Source organism: Camellia sinensis, chromosome 4 (assembly GCF_055761805.1).
Source record: "Camellia sinensis isolate YWXY chromosome 4, ASM5576180v1, whole genome shotgun sequence".
In the NCBI taxonomy this organism is placed as follows: domain Eukaryota; kingdom Viridiplantae; phylum Streptophyta; class Magnoliopsida; order Ericales; family Theaceae; genus Camellia; species Camellia sinensis.
The window spans coordinates 98,402,065-98,421,197 of NC_138964.1; the positions used below are offsets into that span (position 1 = coordinate 98,402,065).

Sequence of the window (19,133 nt, forward strand, 5' to 3'; positions counted from 1 at the left end):
TAATAATCATATGTATTGGGACTTTTCAAGGAATTCATATGTATTGGATTTCAGTTTTTTTTTTTATACTTGTTCTTAATGCATTAAAGTGTTATTATGAGAGTAAGACTTGGGAGTTGGGAGAAGTTAATAATTGATAAGATTTTTTTTTTTAAATAAAAAATCAAGAAATTTGGATTGGGAGATTGGAGCTCCCATAAGGCTTGGAGTTAAAAATCACATTTTGTTTAATATATAGTATAGATAGATGTGTTGAGACTTTTCAAGGAATTCATATGTGTTGGATTTCAAAAAAAAAAATTTATACTTGTTCTTAATGCATTAAAGTGTTATTATGAGGGTAAGATTTGGGGGTTGAAAGAAGTTAATAAGTACTAAAGTTTTTTTTTTTTTTAAATCAAAAAATTAGGAAATTTAGATTGGGAGATTGGAGCTCCCAAGACTTGCGTTAAAAATCCCCTTTTACTTAAGAGTCCGGATTCTCGGCCGCCGTTGTCGGCGGCCGTCCCAGCAGCCCCCCCAAAACGACGTCGTTTTGGGGGTTTTTTGATTTTTTTTTTTTTTTTCCTTTCTTCTTCCTCGTTCGTTCGAACGAACCAGAGGTGGGAGGGGAGGGGAAGAAGAGAGAGAGGGGGAGGGGAGGGGAGGGGAGCCGCCGGTGGGCCGGACTGGAGGGGGCCATTATCACCGGGGGAGGAAGAGGAGGAGGCGGGCCGGAGGAGGAGGCGGAGGCGGGCCGGAGGCGGAGGCGAGGCGACGATCGGACGGCTGGACGACCTGCGACGGCGGAGGCGAGGCGAGGCGGAGGCGACGATCGGACGACCTGCGACGGCGACCCTCCCCTCCCCTGCGACGACCTGCGACGGCGACGAAGGAAGAAGAAAGAGAAAAACCAGAACGAAGAAGAAGAAAAGAAAAAAAAAAAAAAAAAAAAAAAAAAAAAAACCCCAAAACGACATCGTTTTGGGGGGCTGCCGGGTAGGGCGGCCGAGGATCCGGATTCTTTACTTAATATATAGTATAGATTTGAAAATAATAATATGTGTTGGAATTTTCAAGGAATTAAATGTCTTTTTTTTATTATATTATATTAAAGTTTAATATTTTGATAATAATCATATGTATTGGACTTTTTAAGAATTTTTTTTTATACTTGTTCTTAATGTATTAAAGTGTTATTATGAGAGATAATAATCATATGTGTTGGAACTTTTCAAGGAATTCATATGTGTTGGATTTCAAAGAATTTTTTCTTATGCTTGTTCTTAATGCATTAAAGTGTTATTATGAGGGTAAGACTTGGGAGTTGGGATAAGTTAATAAATGCTAAGAATTTTTTTTTTTAAATCAAAAAACTAGAAAATTTAGATCGGGAGATTAGAGCTCCCACAAGGCTTGGGGTTAAAAACTCCTTTTGCTTAATATATAGTAAGTATAGATAGATGCTAGAGACTCCAAAAATTTTACCAAATGTCGCAAATAGGTGTGGGACCCACATGAAACCCACATTATATGAATCTCACACCCATATGAGACATTTAAAAAAAAAATAAGGATAAAATACAAACACACCTCTTGAGGTTTATTTAAATTACAAATGACTCCCTTTGGTTTTAGAAATTACATTATGCTCTCCAAGGTTTCTAATTTCATAACAAATAAGTCATTTTATGAATAAATCATCAAGTTAATTAATAATTTTTAATAATATTAAATTTTATTTCAATTAATAATTCAGATAATTTTATTAAAACAGTTAGAAATTTCATTTTTTGAAATTAATTCTGTTAAATAAAAAATTCTAACAGAGAGATATTTATAATTTTTTAAATCATAGAGAACAATTTATATTTTAAATAAATTTCAAAAAATATACTTATAATTTACGCAAAATTTTAATAAAATTTTTAAGATATTTAACATTATTCTTTCCTTATCTAACAATATATAGATCAGTACATATCACGTTAACCTATCACATTACAAAAACGTTTTCTAAAAGATGTTTACCATAAATAATTTGAGTGGGGCAGTACCTACTCTCAAAGTTCAAACTCGCGAACACCACACACGTATATATAATAGTGACATTTGACTTGAATCAAAAAAAAAAAATAGTGGCATTTGACAGAAAACTCCCACCGACAAAAAAAAAAAATATATATATATATATATATATATATATTTTTTTTTTCCCCATATTAAACTTTGAAAAATGAGGTGGGTATCAATACTAGACCCCCTTCTAACTGGAGTTTTTTTTTTATTTAAATATTCTAAAAAAAAAATTTAAAAATTGATCTACTTATCAAACTACTTGAGAAACTAACTCACTTTTTAAAATCACATTTTGAAAATATAATTTTAAATTGAAATTACATTTTTAACATGCAATTTCACCTTGAAATCGAATGTTAAAAATACAATTTATGATAATGTGGACTTCACATTTTGAAATTACATTTTCAACATGCGATTTCAAAGTGAAATTGCATGTTGAAAATGCAATTTCAATTTCAAAATCGCATTTTCAAAATGCGATTTCAAAAAGCATGTTAATTTCCTAAATAGTTTGAAAAGTAGGTCAATTCTCTAAATTATATTTTTTTTAGAATATTCAAAAAAAAAAAAAATTCCTTCTAACTGTATATATTATATGCATCTTATAATTAAAAAAATAATATAATTATATATTTTTTGAATCATAATTAAAAAATGTCATCACTAAACATGACATTAGATATGAGTAGGTTTGTCTCCAATCCATTTTTGTGAATTGAACGGTACTATTGGGCTTGTGAGACCGATTACGGGTGTCATTTTGATGATCTGAATTGTCAATATGTAGAGATCGTCAAGTATTTTATTTTTATAAAAAATTATATTGATTAGATATCGATAGTTCCTTGATCAGATCATATTTTTTCAATGATAATATGGTTTTAAAAGTAAATTATTAACAAAAATGTGTTATGATAAAAAGGTTATCGATATTCGATCAACGTGATTTTCTAGAAAAATAAAATACTCGACGGGCTCTATATATTTAACGGTTCGAATCATAGAAATGAAATTTATGATGGGCCCCACAGGCCCAACAACAACTCTTAGTCTAGGTATAAGTCTTCTCCTATGATTTATTGTGATAATTATGATTTGACTATGATCTTATAAGAAAGGGTCATGCTACATCGCTCGAAACTGAGCGACCCCTAATCCCCCGAATTGTTTTTTTTTTTTTTTCTCAGCAGAAGGAAGAAGAAGACGGAGGGGGAGGGGGAGGGGGAGGGGGAGGGGGCCTAAAAAATGGGCTGGAGGCGAAGGCGGGGGGCGCGGCGATCGGCGATGGTAGAGGCGACGAGCAGGGGCATGGCGATCGGCGACGGAGGCGAAGGCGCGGCGATCGGCGATGGTTCTGCGACGGATCGGAGACGACGGCGACGGCGACCTCTTTCTCTCCCTCTCCCTCTCCCTCTCCTCCCCCTCCCCTGCAGGTCGAACGAAAATGGCAGGAAAAAAAAAAAAAAAGCCTAATGCCCAAAATGACGTCGTTTTGGGCATTATGGGGATTATGGGGGGCTCATTTTCGAGCTCTCAAGCATTATTTTATAAGAAAAGGTGTAGCCAGTGTGATTTAGGCGACTTAAGATCTACTATACTCTTAGGCCTCATTTGGAAACATGTTTTTTTTAGTAATTTTTTAGTTTTTTAGCTAAAATGTGATGAAAAAAAATTAATATGTTTGTGATGACTTTTTTGACTTTTTACGAAAAGATGTACAAAAAGTAAAGAGAAAATGAAATCTTTAACTTTTTGGTATGGATTACCTTTTTGATTTTTTTAGTAACTTTTTGACTTTTTGGCTAAACCGGGCTCTTTCCAAACAAGGTCTTAGTTATAAGAAAAGGTGTACTTGGTGTGATTTAGGCGATTTAAGAGTAAAATATAAACCAAAATATAAATGGCGGATTGGCAAATAATCAAACTATTGTTTGAGACGGTTTCAATTTGCTATTTGCTAATCGATTGAAGAATATTCTAGAATAATTACCAAGTATTTGTATAATATATAATATTAATTTATATAATAGTTTTTATATATATAACACAAATAAATTTTACATAACATTTTTTATATATATAACTATTAATTTATAATAAATTTCACATCTTAAATCTCACTCACACATTTTTCCTTTGATATTTCATTAAATGTTAAAATAAATGTATGTATTAATTATAGCATAGTAGAGCGATTTTGAAGGCGATTTATAAATTTCAAAATTTAAATCGCGATTAGCAGATTGATCGGTATGAATGGGACGGTTTGTAGGCTGATCAGTACGAATTGAACGATTTTAACAGAGGGCGATATTTTGTGCAACCATAATTATAAGTTATTGTTATAGTAATTATGACTTATTATGATTATTATTTTGATGGATTGAGCTTTCCTACGGTCCAAATCTGAACTAAAAGTTGTTGTCCAGATCTGTAGAACCCACACAGGTCCAGTTTCAATTATCCGAACTGTTCATTTTATCTAGCACTGCATGTATCATCTATAAAATATATATATTTATGTATATATATATATATTAGGCTGATCTATATTTGTAACCCTTTCATTTTATTGAGTTTGTCTCAAAAAAATAAAAGTTACTATATTTTTAAAAATAAATCATTCTTTTTTATTTTTTTTGAACGATATATATGAAAGATGTAATAAAATAAACGATCTAGATTATCGGGACCCATGGTAAATCCAACGAATCCGAACAACATTCTTCAATCCAAATGTTAGACTAGAGAGAAATCTAACTTTATTTTAATTATGACAAAAAGAATCTTTAATTATACTTTATACGTCCAATAATTTTGAAACACAATTATATAATTGAAAATGTATTGAAACATGAAAAACAAGGGTATAGACATTTTTTGTCGGCTCAAATTCTAAATGCCTAGAGTAATTATGGGTACTTTAAAAAATATTATAGTGTGGTGTTTTTCTTGATTTTGATCAATTTATATAGTATGTTAATTATCAGCAATCAATGCCCTGTTTGGCAAGACTATTTTTTTTTATTATTAAAATTTATAAAAAAGATAAAATAAGTTAAAATAATCAATAAAATAAAATGTCACATTAAATTCATAATTATTTTATTTTTTTCTTTCACAAATATCACATCTAACTATAAAAAATTTGATTATTTTTTCAAACAAAAAAATTTTAACATATTATAATAATTAAATATTAAAATAACTTGTTAAAATAGCAAACTTTTCAAATGAGGCTAATAATTTGCCATTAATGTCAACCACTAAAGAAATTACTAGTTTTCCACTTTCCTCATGGGACCTTAGTTTTTGAATTTTGTAATTAAAAAAAATTATAACATAATTTTTAAAATTTTAAATTATATTTACAAAAAATATAATCAAACATTATGTAAAATATAATCAAAATTTATGAATTATAATTAAAATTATATCATAATTAAAAAAAATTTAATCATAATCAAATAAGAAAATGACATCCACGTGCCGATGCATATAATAAAATTGCTGGTGTAGTGTAAACACAATATCCTACAACTACAAGTGGATCTCAAAATCTTGGAAAAGTTTATGCCCCATGAAAACGAAATCTTATTTGGTACTACATATTTTCAAAATAATGTATCACAACTTTTGAAAGACCTATCAAACCACAATTACAATTCCAGAAAAAAAATGTACATAGTAACATTCTATATATTCCTAAAGTTCTGTTTGATTGAAAAATTTAAGAAGAAACAGAGAAAAAATATATAAAACCAAATAAAATGTGTTACATTTTATCTATTTTTTCATTTTTTTTTTAATTTCTTCTCAAATTTTCCAACCAAACAAATATATAAAAATTAAGAAAGAACATATCACTCACAAAAAAAAAAAAAAGTAAAATTAAAATTCACACTTTTTTTTTTTTTTTCTGAATATAATCATCAAAAGGTCCATTTCCAGATCTTGATCCGGAGATCAACCTTGCAGTTGGCATTCGAAGTGGTCGCCATAGTGGCCTTCTTCCCGGTAGGCACAGCAGCTTTAATACCTTCACACAAAACCCTAACACCGACCTTGTTAGTCTTCAGCCCTCCAATCTTCACTTTAACCTTCGTATCCAACTCAATCTTCATTGGCAAACTCTTCTTGTTCTTCAGATCCGATTTCAGTACACTAACCGACGTACTATCCATGCTTTGACCATTCGATGCGATTGTTGTTCTCAAAATAGTTGTGTTCTTCCTGAAATGCACAAACCCAGGAATCGACCCATCACCCACATCGACTCCGTCGGCAGATATGGAAACTGATATGGGGTCGTATAAGAACTCGAGCTTCTTGTTGGGATTGTGAGCGTTGATTGTGAGGTTGAACTTGGAGCTGAGTTTGGAGGATGATGATGATGGGGTGAGGTTGAATTGGGGTATTTGGAGAGAGGAGAGAGAAAAGGTTGGGTGGTGGGGGCGGTAGAGGACCCAGAAAATTGTGCCGGCGATGGAGGAGAGGAGGAGGATGAGGAAGACGATGAGGGTAGTCCAGAGGCAGCAAGAGCAGCAGCAGCTCCGCTGTCTGCGGTGGTGGCGGGGAGGTTGAGGACGGTAGGGTGGGCGGACGGCGTTGTAAAGCTGGCCCTTGGTGGCCGGAAAAGATAGGTTGGCTACGCCGGCGGTGGTGGTGGTGCCGTTGGCAGTGGGCTTGGAGGAAGGGTAGACCCTGTCTGTCATGATTTTCTTTCTTGGCTTCACAATCACCTCAAGGAGTCTATTATCTTGGGTTAGCTTTGGTTTTGTTTTGTTTTGTTTTCTTATTGTTAATTTATGGAAGTAGTGCTTGACAGAGTGCAAGTTTGAGAGAGAGAGAGAGAGAGAGTGGGAGAAAATGCGAGTTGGAAAGAGACGGGTGTGGAGAAGATTAGAGAAAGAAAGAGAATATGAGTAGATGGCAGAGAATAGTTTGAAATGGCAAGGTTGGATAAACCAGGGATTTGGCCAAGCGTGTACCACCCGCATGTGGTGTGAGATTTTAAGTTAAAAGGGGGAGGTTTCTCTTCAATTTGTTGGGTACATTAGAGTAATATTGTAAAATTTATCATGAATTTTATTTTAATAATTTAAATTATTAATGTATAAAATTTATTGAGTATTTTATAATTGTAAAAAAATAAGTTGATCAAATATCACTATAAGAAATTGTATTTTTCACAACGCAACAAAATATGTTGCTAAAAGAGAAAATTCGTTGACAAAAAATTTTGCCGACACACAAAGCAACGTTGGCAAATCCGTAGGCAAAAGTGAGTTGGCAAAAGTTTATCATTGCATTGGTAATAGTAATGCCTTTAGTAACGAACATAGTCGTCGATAAAAGCCTTCATCCATCGTCGGTAATTTGCCTTGCGTCGGTAAAAGTCATTCAAATATGATGATTGTGTAGCACTTTTCACGACACAAATTTGCATGGGCAAAAAATATACTTTTAGCAACAACATATGCGTCGGCAAAAATAAACTTTTGGCGACACATTTACGTCGGTAAATGTTGTCATTTGCCGACGATTTGTTTGTCACTAAAGCTTTACTTTTGGCAATGACAAATTGGCATTGGCAAAAAATACACTTCTACCAACACAATATGAGTGGGCAAAAGTAACTTTTAGCGACACATTTACGTCGGTAAATGTTGTCATTTGCCAACGATTTGGTTGTCGATAAAGCTTTAGTTTTGGCAACGAAAAATTGGCATTGGCAAAAAATACACTTTTAACGACACAACATGAGTTGGCAAAAATAAACTTTTGGCTACACATTTACAGACAAGTTGTTTGTCGAGAAAGCTTTACTTTTTGGCAACGACAAATTTGTAGCGGCAAAAAAAATTGAAAATCATATATATTTTTTTATAAGATTTACATATTTACAAGATGCATCCCTTAGGTACTACTATTACAAACTAATAACATTGATATTAAATCACCTAAAGTTGATGTGTAGGCAAAAAAACACTGCTGAAAAATATGCTTTTGGAAGCATTGTATAAAACCTAAAAGGGTAAACTCACTAAAATACTCAAATACATCCAAATTGTGAACCCATAGTAAAAACAGCAGATAACAAAATAAAAACATGAAACTAACAACAACCCAAATTTGCAGCAGACCAGCATCTAGTAGCAGCCCGCTTCACAGCAACATTACAGCAGCAGTAGCCCAGCAAAATTCTACAACAGCACACTGGCAGCAGCACACCAGCAGACTAGCAGCAGCAACAGACCAATAGAATTAAAGATGAAGAAGCATTATTCTTTGGGAAAAGACTCAAATTAATTACATGTGGAAATCTATATCATTTTCAAGTGTGCCTTATGAGAGCATAGTAGTTATTTATGTGTAACAGTAGATTCTTCCAAGCGATTTTGGGTAACAACACTTTCAAGTAAATAACTTGTCACAAATTCATGGTTTATTTACTTTGTAATTCATTTTCACCATATCAAAGAGTGTGGTTGAAGAATGGTGTGGCAAATATCAGTTACAGGAGTGACAATGCCTCCGATCAATTCCAGCAAATCTCATGACCTCAGTAAGCAATCTAAGCACTATCAAGTAAAGTAGCATTTGGTTGAGACTATCTTATCTCCTATTAAATTTAAAACTACTGATCCAAAGTCTGTTTTAAAAGAGAGCCTTAGTTTTTACCTGATCCAAATTCTGTACTGCCTCTCAAGAATTAACAGACTTAGGCAAAGCAGCCTTCACTAGCTCAGAATAGTAAACCGTCTGGTTAATTTTTTAAGATGCATCTTTGCTGGGTTCTTCAACCTCATCAATGTAAGCTACACAAAGAGATGGATACCTGTGACAAGGAAATATGACAATGGTAAATTATGACAATCACCAAATCCACAAAAGACTATACCGGAACACATACGTTGTCATAAGCCTTAGAATGTCTTGTGCACGGGGATTTCCAGATCGTTTGTCAATCCCATATTGCTGACATGAGTCCACGTATGTAAACTTCATATCGGCCACTGTTTGACCTTTCTCCTTTAATCTGATCCTCCATATTTAATTCAACAGCCTTGTAGCCTTTCATTAAATCTGTCATGGGTAGTCATCAAGTAACAAAAGTGCATTCAGAGTATCTTGATGTATAAGAATTTTTTCATTCAAATAAAAAGAATACTAGCATTTTTATTAACACCAAAGCGAAGAGATGCATAACATCAATGATCCCAAATTCTCCAAATGGACAAGCAAGTACCTTCATCCTTGGCCATATTAAGGAAGGCCTGAAGTTCCAAAGCTTTCCGGTAATACATCATGCCTCTTACTGGCATTTGTAATAATGTGTCAATACAATGAAAAATGAAAAGATGTGCTAATAGTAAGATCTTGGTGCTACAGAACACACTCTCGCCACATACATAGCCAACCAATGAAAAAACACGTGCAGACATGCATCTGAGCACGTCCACACACTAAAACAAACAGCTTACCAGTCCTAGTCAATGTTTGGCCTCTATATGATGCCCAAAGGCGTAGTTTTTCTAGATTGTCTTCTTCAAGTTCATCCGATCCTTTAAATTCTTCTTCATTGTCGTGCTTTACTCGCTCAAGAAAGTTGTTCCATTCATCTGCGTGACCAATTTGATACCACCAAAAAAACAAAAAAATGCTTGAAATGCCTATTAAAAAAACACAATCCACCAATGTTGCCCATAATGAAAATCTAACCAGGAAAAATTTTCTGCAGGTATAAAAGGATGGAAACCCCATCTTCATTTTGCACTTCCAATTCACGCAGAGAGAATAGCACCTCATCCGAGTAGTAAGGCGTCAAAACACTAGGAGAAACATCACCGCAACACATACAAAAGAAATTGATTATCAATAACATACGAGAAAAAGATTCATAATAGCAGATAATAGCATACAACACCTAGCCTTTGTACAGAAGAAACATGCATTCTTACAGGGGCTTCAGAGGTTTCACTGCTAGGCCACACATTGTAGAAAATATTTAGGCCTCGTTTGGATAGTTAATATTTTAGATTAAAAATAAAAAAGCCACTAGAAAATTCCAAAAGCTAAAAAAATCTCAACTCATACAAAAAGGTCAAAGATTTCTTTCAATTCACTCCATTTCTTGCATATCTTTTGGTAAGAAGTCAAAAAGTCATTCCCAAACATATTTTAGACAAAAAGTCACTTCCCAAATGACCCCTTAGTGCTTAGTTTTGAAAATTACAATAAGAGTACAAAATACAAACAAGTACAAGACCAACAAATCAAGCATATACAACACACACGTACAAGGAAAACTAAGGTCACATGCAAAAGAACTCGAAAAACTTGCGAGAAGGAAAGCATATTGCGGACTTTAGGTGCTGAAAGCATGTCCATAAACAATGAATTTGAGAAAAATGAAATGCGCCTTCGAGCTTCTAGGTTTGATGGTACGTCCATTGCAGACTCCTTCACTGTAAGCAATAGATCGTGCCATTTGATCTGCAGAAATGCATCAAAGTTAACAGGTCCTACTTTTATTTTATTTTTTTTTGGAGAGGGAGAGGGATGAGACAGGAGGACAAATCAATAGGTAAATAGTTTGAAATTAAAATTTGTCATTATGATATTTCCACCAATCACCTTCTCTTTCCAAGCTTCTGTTTCTTGAACCGAAAAATTTATTTCTTTAGCAGATGCAAATAATTGATATTCAAGGGGGACCATCCCCTCATGTCCTGATCCACCATGGATAGAATCTACCAAGCTGTTGAAAAAAAAATGTAACCAACATCAGATGGCATCAAGTCACTAGTATAAAATCAGGAGCAATCACATCAAAATGCTTCACCTGTTTATGTGATCTTCCATCATTATGTCTCTTGTCACAACCTCCAGCATGTCTTGGAAAAGAATCACAACCTGATCCCTGTCTGTCTGCTTATTCTCTAACTGCAGAAATAAAACTAAATCAGTGTGAACACTTCATAAATCCCATTAACGAGTCACATAAAACAACTGCCATGATATTGCAAATACATACCAAGTACTTGATAAGCTTGACGAAGTGGTCATAGAGGCTAGGAAGACCACCCATATTGTATTCAGTTAATAGCTTGCTTTCTTCTATACGTTTGTCAACCTCAGTTAATATATATTCTATAACCCTGGAAAGGCCATTTGGACAAATAAAGCATTATGATATAACAAAGCATCAATATGTAATATGTATATCCATTTCTCAATCAATATTATAAGAATGTAATAAAACTTACTCTTTTTCGCGACCACCCTGAACCAAAATCTTAATAATGTTTTCAAATGAAGCATAGCACTCACGAACAGCACAAGACATATAGTCGTCAGCTTCAATCCTCTTTTTCAGCTCTCTATCCTTTCCATTGATGTCCTTAGCCATGTCCAACGCTATTGGGATCTGGCCAAAAGACATATATAGTCATCAGAAAATTATGTTAAATCATGTTACCCTTGAGACAAAGTTTAGTAAGTTCTCAAAGATTCCATCACAACTACTAATATGACCAGAGACTTGCACATTGCTTCCACCCACTGATCATCAGAGAATAAGTTTGTTAAGTGAATCAGAAAGCAGCTACTTGAGACCTTCTACAAAAAAATTTCGTATCTTTGCAAGCCAATCCAATGATACACTTGCCTGTCCCTGTAGAATTTCTCTACTTCGAATGATCAAAATTATTCTCAAACATGTTTTTAAAATGCAACCGTAACCATACATAATGGTTTCAATGGTTACTACCACCCGTTATGGCCGCTATAGCGGTGTGATAGAAATTCACAGCCGTAACAGCCACCACTGTTATGTAAAGGCCGTAGTCCCCATTACAACACCATTACGACCGTTGCGCTTTTTTTTATATTATAGATTTTGTATTAGGCTATTTTTCTCTATTTTCTTTTTCTAGCTGTTAAATTCGCACCCCAAAAATAAATAAATAAATAAAACTTTAGCAAAAGTCTTAGATTGACATGTTTTGAATGCCCAATTTTCAAGTTCTACAAGACTTGAGTTGCTCTCAAGGTTAAAATGACCTTACTTCTCTCTGTCTTTTTCTTTTTTCAAACTTTCATTACTTTTTTTTATTGACAAGCTTTCATTATTTTCTCAATTGATTCTTTGAATATTAACTTATATCTATTTGCTCTTAGGTCAAATTTATTGAAAAAATAAATAAATAAATAAAATTGGATATCATGTTATATACTATTACAATACTTTCATTTTCGCAACACTTCCAATTGGGAATTTCGCAACACTTTCATTTTAAACAAATTTGAACCATGTGACAAACCTTGCTAGCAAGCAAAATTGAAGGCCATTGTATGAGGTCCAACTCACAATTAGCCCAATATGGAACAAGCAACAAGTCCATTTCCCTGGAAATGATACAAAGTTATACATACTACAGCAGAATCCAATAAGATTCAAAAGAAAAAAAAAATTCTCAACACATGTTAGGACACAAAAAAAGGTTAGATCGTAGGAGTCAAACAACATAAAAAGAAATAGGTGTGTATTATTGTGCAAAGTTTCACACCCATGATTACCTATCACTTACAAGATCCTCCTCTCTAAAACTGCTGATTATTGTGTTCCATAACTGAGCAAATCTTGCTGTTGCTTTTTCATTGCTTGATGGGATCTGAAAAAATTTATTAGATAAATAAAATTGAAGGAAAGGAATTTCCATATTTTCTAGAGAGTAGCAAATGAAATAACCTGAGCAAAGTTCCGAGAAAAAGTGGACTTCAACAATCCTTTCTTTTTTGTTGGCTCACTCTTTTCCTCTGGAATTAAACATGCATTAAAAGCAGCAGGCAATGATTGAAATCTGGACCTTAGGATTCCTAAAGTTCGAATATGTAAGCAATAGAGGTTACGGAAATGGAGATGCGTTGAAGTAATGGTAAATAAAATTGAAGAAACCCCATACATCATAAAGCTTCAAATAAGTAAAGAACAATAAAGAGACTCAAACTACAAAACCATAAATCATGCTTAAGCAAATCCATAGACTGTTGTTTAATATTATGCATACTAATGATTAAAAGAAATTCAACAATGTTTTTGCCCAAAATGTCCTCACGTGGACATGCAGATATGAGCTTGTGATAAATCACATTCATAAAAACACGTGTATATCCTTATTAGTTCTTTTTTGGTTTGTCATGTACAGTTTCACTCACAAACCTGCATATATATAGTTGTATTACAGTTTTAGATTTTAGAAAATAAAATCATGTTAATTTTAAAAACATGCATCTCTCATTGTATTTACAAATCAAAGCTTCTTGATACCCATTAGCTATAGCCAATTATCTTGTTCTTCTCAGCATAAAGCATAATTATCTTCATCCTTACACATTCAAATATTGCAATGGTTGTCCATAATAACCCAAAACAACACTAGCCCATCACAAATATGGGCATCCTTCTATAAACATCTTTACACTTCCTGCAAATGGAGAACTATTATACTCTGTACCTTCATTCTTAAAGTGTAGCTAACACATCTGGAATAAAAAAAAACAATTTGGATATATATACTTATATAATATATATTGGGGGACATATTGTTAATTCTCATTTTAAATCACTAACAGAAGTAACATAACTCATTGGACTCTCCCACAGATTGGAACCAATTTAAGTACCCTTATCAGGTGTGCAACTAAAAGTGCCCATATTCAGGTGTTCAACTAAACTGAATCGTGTATTCTTCTCACGCGCAAAGGAATCACATGACCAACATTGGATTTCAGTGGAATGAACTCCAGGATGTAAAAAAGACACAATTATGTAATCTGAAACCCTTTTTTCCCTTCATTTCTTTGTTTATTTGTTTTCCCTTTCCCTCATTATTTTTCATAATAGGAGATATCACTCAAGCTAATAACAAACTGCAAAAAATTAGGACCAAAGCAAATGTCCCAAACATCTAAATACCTAACATGAATAAGAACAACCAGTAAAAACAACAATGCCATACATATCACAGCACATTAGGCCAACCTTAAAAAAATGCAGAAATCATAAGCTAAATATTGTATCCTCTCCAGTAGAAAAGGGATAAAGAACCATATAACACTGTCAATTTCTTCATGACCAAATGATAATGGATAAAATTGAGAGGTAAGACAATGGTTAAAAATAAGGTAAAGACCAAAAACCAAACTTCCAAAGCAATACCTGTACAAGACCATGAAGGGTCAATTTCGCCTCATCATCAACATAAATTTCCATTGGCTGAAAGGAAGGAATGTCACAGTAAAGCATATTAGAAGCCTTCTTGAAGGTAATGGAATCCAGCATGAAATGAATGATGGATGAACATCCCTTCAATACAGATTCTGGTCCATCTGATGTCTCCTTGTAGATATTCTAACTCACAAGAAGCAAGTCCACTATTGCTCAACATATATACTATTATGTAACCAAAAGGAGCCACACATATACTATTAAAGATGAAGCCATTTTTTCTTTCTTTTGGGAACAAAAAATGAATTTGAAAACAAGTTACTACAAATGAATATAAAAAATGCAAGATAAAATAAGACACATTGACACCCTATACTTTTTTCCTGATGATTAAAATATTGTCAGCCTAACCATCTAAAACAAATTCAATCTTAGCTTCCCATGACCTATTATTACTTAGCAATTCATACTACACCTAAACCCTAATTGATCCACTTCCTGAACTTGTATTTCTAAGTAACCTTTATTTCTCTATAAAACATACAAAAAAAAACCTTTACATAACATAGAGTAAAAACTAAACTAAACACATCATAACAATTAGTAATGTAACCAAATTAATATCAAATGCATTTCAATATCCCAAATTTTATTCAAATATCCAACAATACTAAACATAAGAATCCTAAAATGCATCTAACTATATCCAGCAATCCCAAACATAATAATTCCAAAAGGTATATAAGCATTCAACAGAAAAACCTATAAAACGAAACAAAGAAAAATTAAATGAATGCCAACGTGCAAAACGATATATATCACTACTGAACCACGAACATCCAGCACCAACCTGTGAACAAAAGGATAAAAACATGAGTATTTTATTAATGCATTAACTTCAACAATAATATACAAATATAGTTAAAATTAATCAGAAAATTGTTGTGAAGTTATTGTTTTATCAAGCTATTGTATACAAAGGTTGTAATGCTAGGATTGTAATACAAAGTTTATATAATTTTATATGTTAGGATTGGTTAAATAAAGTAAAATAATTTAATGAGGTCAAATTTACCTCTATTTCAACCGAGAGAAGTTTCATCCTCCCTTACACCCGATGCATTCTCCTCGACATTGTTGCTTGGAACTAACCCTGGAATGTTTGCTAGATCTATCCCATTTTTTGTTGCCAACATTTGAATGATAGTTTGCATTGTACTCATGTTTTGAGCTTGGTCAAGTAACTGCTTTCCTTGGTTAGCTAATTGTTGTCGCTGGTCAACTAACTGCTATTGAAGAACAATCACCTCAGAGTTAGGAGCCTCAAAATGTGTAGAAGATGAAGTACTGTCCTTGCGGATCCCGTATCCCTTCAAGTAGACCGACCTCTTCCCAAGCACTTCCCTGGAAATCTGCTCCTCAGACAATGAATGTGTGACACTAGGTTGAGATTGCTCAACAATCTTTGAAACCATAGTGGCCTATGAATGAAACATAAATAAGCTTAAAACATAATATCAAAATGCAAACACTTATTATTGAAATTGAAATAGTTATGGTTACATGATGTTCCTCAGCTGTGTTATTTATCCACACTCCCCCATGTCGGTGACGTTTGTGGGTGTCCTCGAATAGTTTCGTAATAGTCAGTTTGCTTCCTTGTACCTTTCATTTCATTAGATTTTCTAGTCAATCAATAATTCTGTATTTATAATTTAGTATGTTCAAATTTGTAAATCTACACTTACAATGATAGATGCTCGCGATGCAAATGATCTCGAGCCGCTCGTATGATTATACTTCACACAACCTCTCGCTTTCATCGCATTCTCTGACTTTACCTACAAATAAAAAAAAATTAGGTATTAATATACAGGAGGATGTTACTTTCGTAAATATTTTTATAAATACCTTCCAATCATCAGTTTCCCACAGATTGTCAATCATCCATTCCCAATCATCCTTTGTACAAGGATATAGTATCTAACTTTTGAGGTCAGATACATTGTCTTCTTTAAGGGATTTGTAGTGTGTGTGTAATCCACTTTTCCATTCACTGTACAAAGTTTGGCACTTATGATCAATAATACATCTCACATCCACATCATTATTCTAGTCCCCAAAGTCAAAAGTTTACTGCAATTGGAAATAATAAAATTCAATATATTTTATATATCATTGCGATTAACATAAATAACATGTTAAATATATAACACATATATTTCAAATTACCCCAACTCTTGTAACAATGGACTCTCTTAACCCAAAGGTAATTTCTAGCCATCCATCATTTCGGACTGGGGCATGAACTTGAATTTGTTGACCAAGAGCAGCTGCTAGTGGTGTGGCGTAATCCCCTTCTATTGCTTTGGTCAAACGGTTAAGTGTAACGGGTATTCGATCACCACATTCCTTTCTAATCTTCTCCACATTCGTTCCTCGGGTCGATCCTTGTACACGTTTCTTGCCCAAAACTAGAATTGATGCTATTGTGACGAAAATTTTATTCAATTTAGTCGACATAAAACATGAATGCACTAAATAAATATTGAGATAAGAAATTATCATTTCATTTAAGTGGTCAATTATTTCTCACCTCCACTGTTAGTCACAGTACATGGACTTGAAAGGTGGTCAGGTTGAGTGGCGGAGGTAGGGAGCTGATCGGGCCTAGTATGTAAGGCGAGAAGATGGATAGGTTGGGTCGAGACCTCAGGTGTGCTCTCTGAATAATTAACTTGTGCAGCTACAAGTCGTCTCGGAAGAGTAAGTGTATCTTCATCAACAATACTTCTCTTTTCCATAGGTGTTTGTGAAGCTATTAGGTGAGCTGCACACGTATTTGTTTTCTTACCGGGACCCATATGAATATCCTGACATAATATAAAAAAGAATTGTTAGTACATTTTCAATAATTTAAGGTTGCTTAATAAAAAATAAATTTGAAATAACTAAACATACCACAAGTAATATAACAAGTGAAAAAAAAATAGAGAAATTACTTTTTAAACACACATTTATTACCTCAATCACTTGAGAATCAAAAGGCTCGCCATTATCACTTGAAGAACTCAGTCCTTCATCATCATCAAGTGGTTGATAGTCCTCGTCATTATCAGTTTCACCCACCTTTCTCTTTCCCACCGTACAACTTTCACTATTGTCCTTTTCAATAGAACCAAACATTAAATTCTTGAGGGACTTTATCCCTAGAGCATCAAATCTGATTTTATTTTTCTGGATTGTTTTTTTCCTATCCTTCTCATATTTCGTCATCTTCTGGACTAAGCTGCCGGGCGTCAGAAATGATTTACCGTTTCTAGACATCTTTGTAACTGTACATGTGGTACATAATTAAATGAAATGAAATAAGAAACAATGCTATGAAATTTGAAAAATAATGCCATGCAATGTAAACCAAGCAATTTATTATTAAATTATAACACTTGTCCATATAATTAAAAATCAAACACTACATATCATAATCTATATCAAGATCTATATAAAACACTACATATCATAATCTATATCAAGATCTATATCAGGATCTGTATCAACATCAGGTTGTCTATGCGGTTCATCATCTTCATCATCATTATACTCTATGATTGTGTCATCCTCATCATCATTGTGAACCAAATTCTCTGCCATTAGTTGATCATTGAACATGATCTCAGGATCCATATCATCCATGTTGTATTGAACATCATTATCTTGGATCACTGCCCCAACACCATCAGTGGTTTCATCCTGTTGAAAAGCATCATTAGAGACATCATCCCGCTCTGGTATATCCCACACTTCCCGATGCTTAACACGTTCGACGACTCTCCAATTTTTGCCTTTGTTGGTATCATTGACGTAGAATACTTGTCTTACCTAACTAGGTAGAACAAATTGGTCATCTTTATACCAAAGTCTTGTAACATCAATACTTGTGACATGTTCATCGGAGTATATTCTATTCTTGTGACCGGTGTCATACCATTCACATTGGAACAAAACCACTGTACCCCCATGCAAGTATTTTAATTCCCATATTTTGCACAAGTAGCCATAAAAATTAATTTGGTTCCCATTATGGTCCCCTTCTACGACTAACCCACTATTTTGGCAGGTACGACGATTTTCACGGTTTCTAGTATGGAATCGAATTCCATTGTAGAAGCACCCAGAATAAAAGTCAATTACCGATCCAGGACCACATGCTAATGACCACAATTCATCAGTTGCTTCAGGTGACCCTTTCGTGCGCAAATCATTCATCTACATAAAAAACCATATAACAAGTGTACTAAGTTAATGTGAATTGAAAGTTTCAACAATTGTATTCACTTATTTTCTTTAGTATATCTTACACGATTTTTGAACCATTTTGGAAATTCTTCTCGTTGTACCCGAGTTATGTCACGTCTTTGTAGATTATGTAAAATATTCTTCAGCTCCTTACCCAAGGAAATGTGATATAAGTAATTAACTTTGAGAGTTCGAAACAAAATGAAACGATTATGCATAAACGTAATTAAACTTAAATACATACTCAATATATGGCTCCACCTCAGAGCAATTGTACAACACAAACAAGTGAGCCATTTCTCGTTCATTTTGCGAAGGGTCAAGAGCCATTGTGATAGGTGAGAATAGACGAGCATTTTGGGTGAAGACCTCCATCCCGGGACCATGTTCACCACCATCATCATTTCGTTCAGGTTTATCAATCTCTTTTAAGTACATTGAACAAAAAGTAAGACACTCTTTGACAATGTAAGCCTCATCGATAGAACCTTCTGGACGTGCCCTATTATTAACATACCCTTTCAAAGTCCTGAGAAACCTT

General features: G+C 33.8%; 1 protein-coding gene and 1 pseudogene across 1 annotated transcript; both read right to left on the reverse strand.

The window, feature by feature from the left end:
• Positions 1 to 5,529: 5,529 nt before the first annotated feature.
• Positions 5,530 to 7,162, reverse strand: LOC114284020 (uncharacterized). Its single transcript, XM_028226894.2, has one exon. It carries the CDS (start codon positions 7,059 to 7,061, stop codon positions 5,994 to 5,996), a length of 1,068 nt encoding a protein of 355 aa, XP_028082695.2. The 5' UTR covers positions 7,062 to 7,162; the 3' UTR covers positions 5,530 to 5,993.
• Positions 7,163 to 8,179: 1,017 nt separating this feature from the next.
• LOC114297914 (uncharacterized) lies at positions 8,180 to 17,623 on the reverse strand (annotated as a pseudogene).
• Positions 17,624 to 19,133: the final 1,510 nt, after the last annotated feature.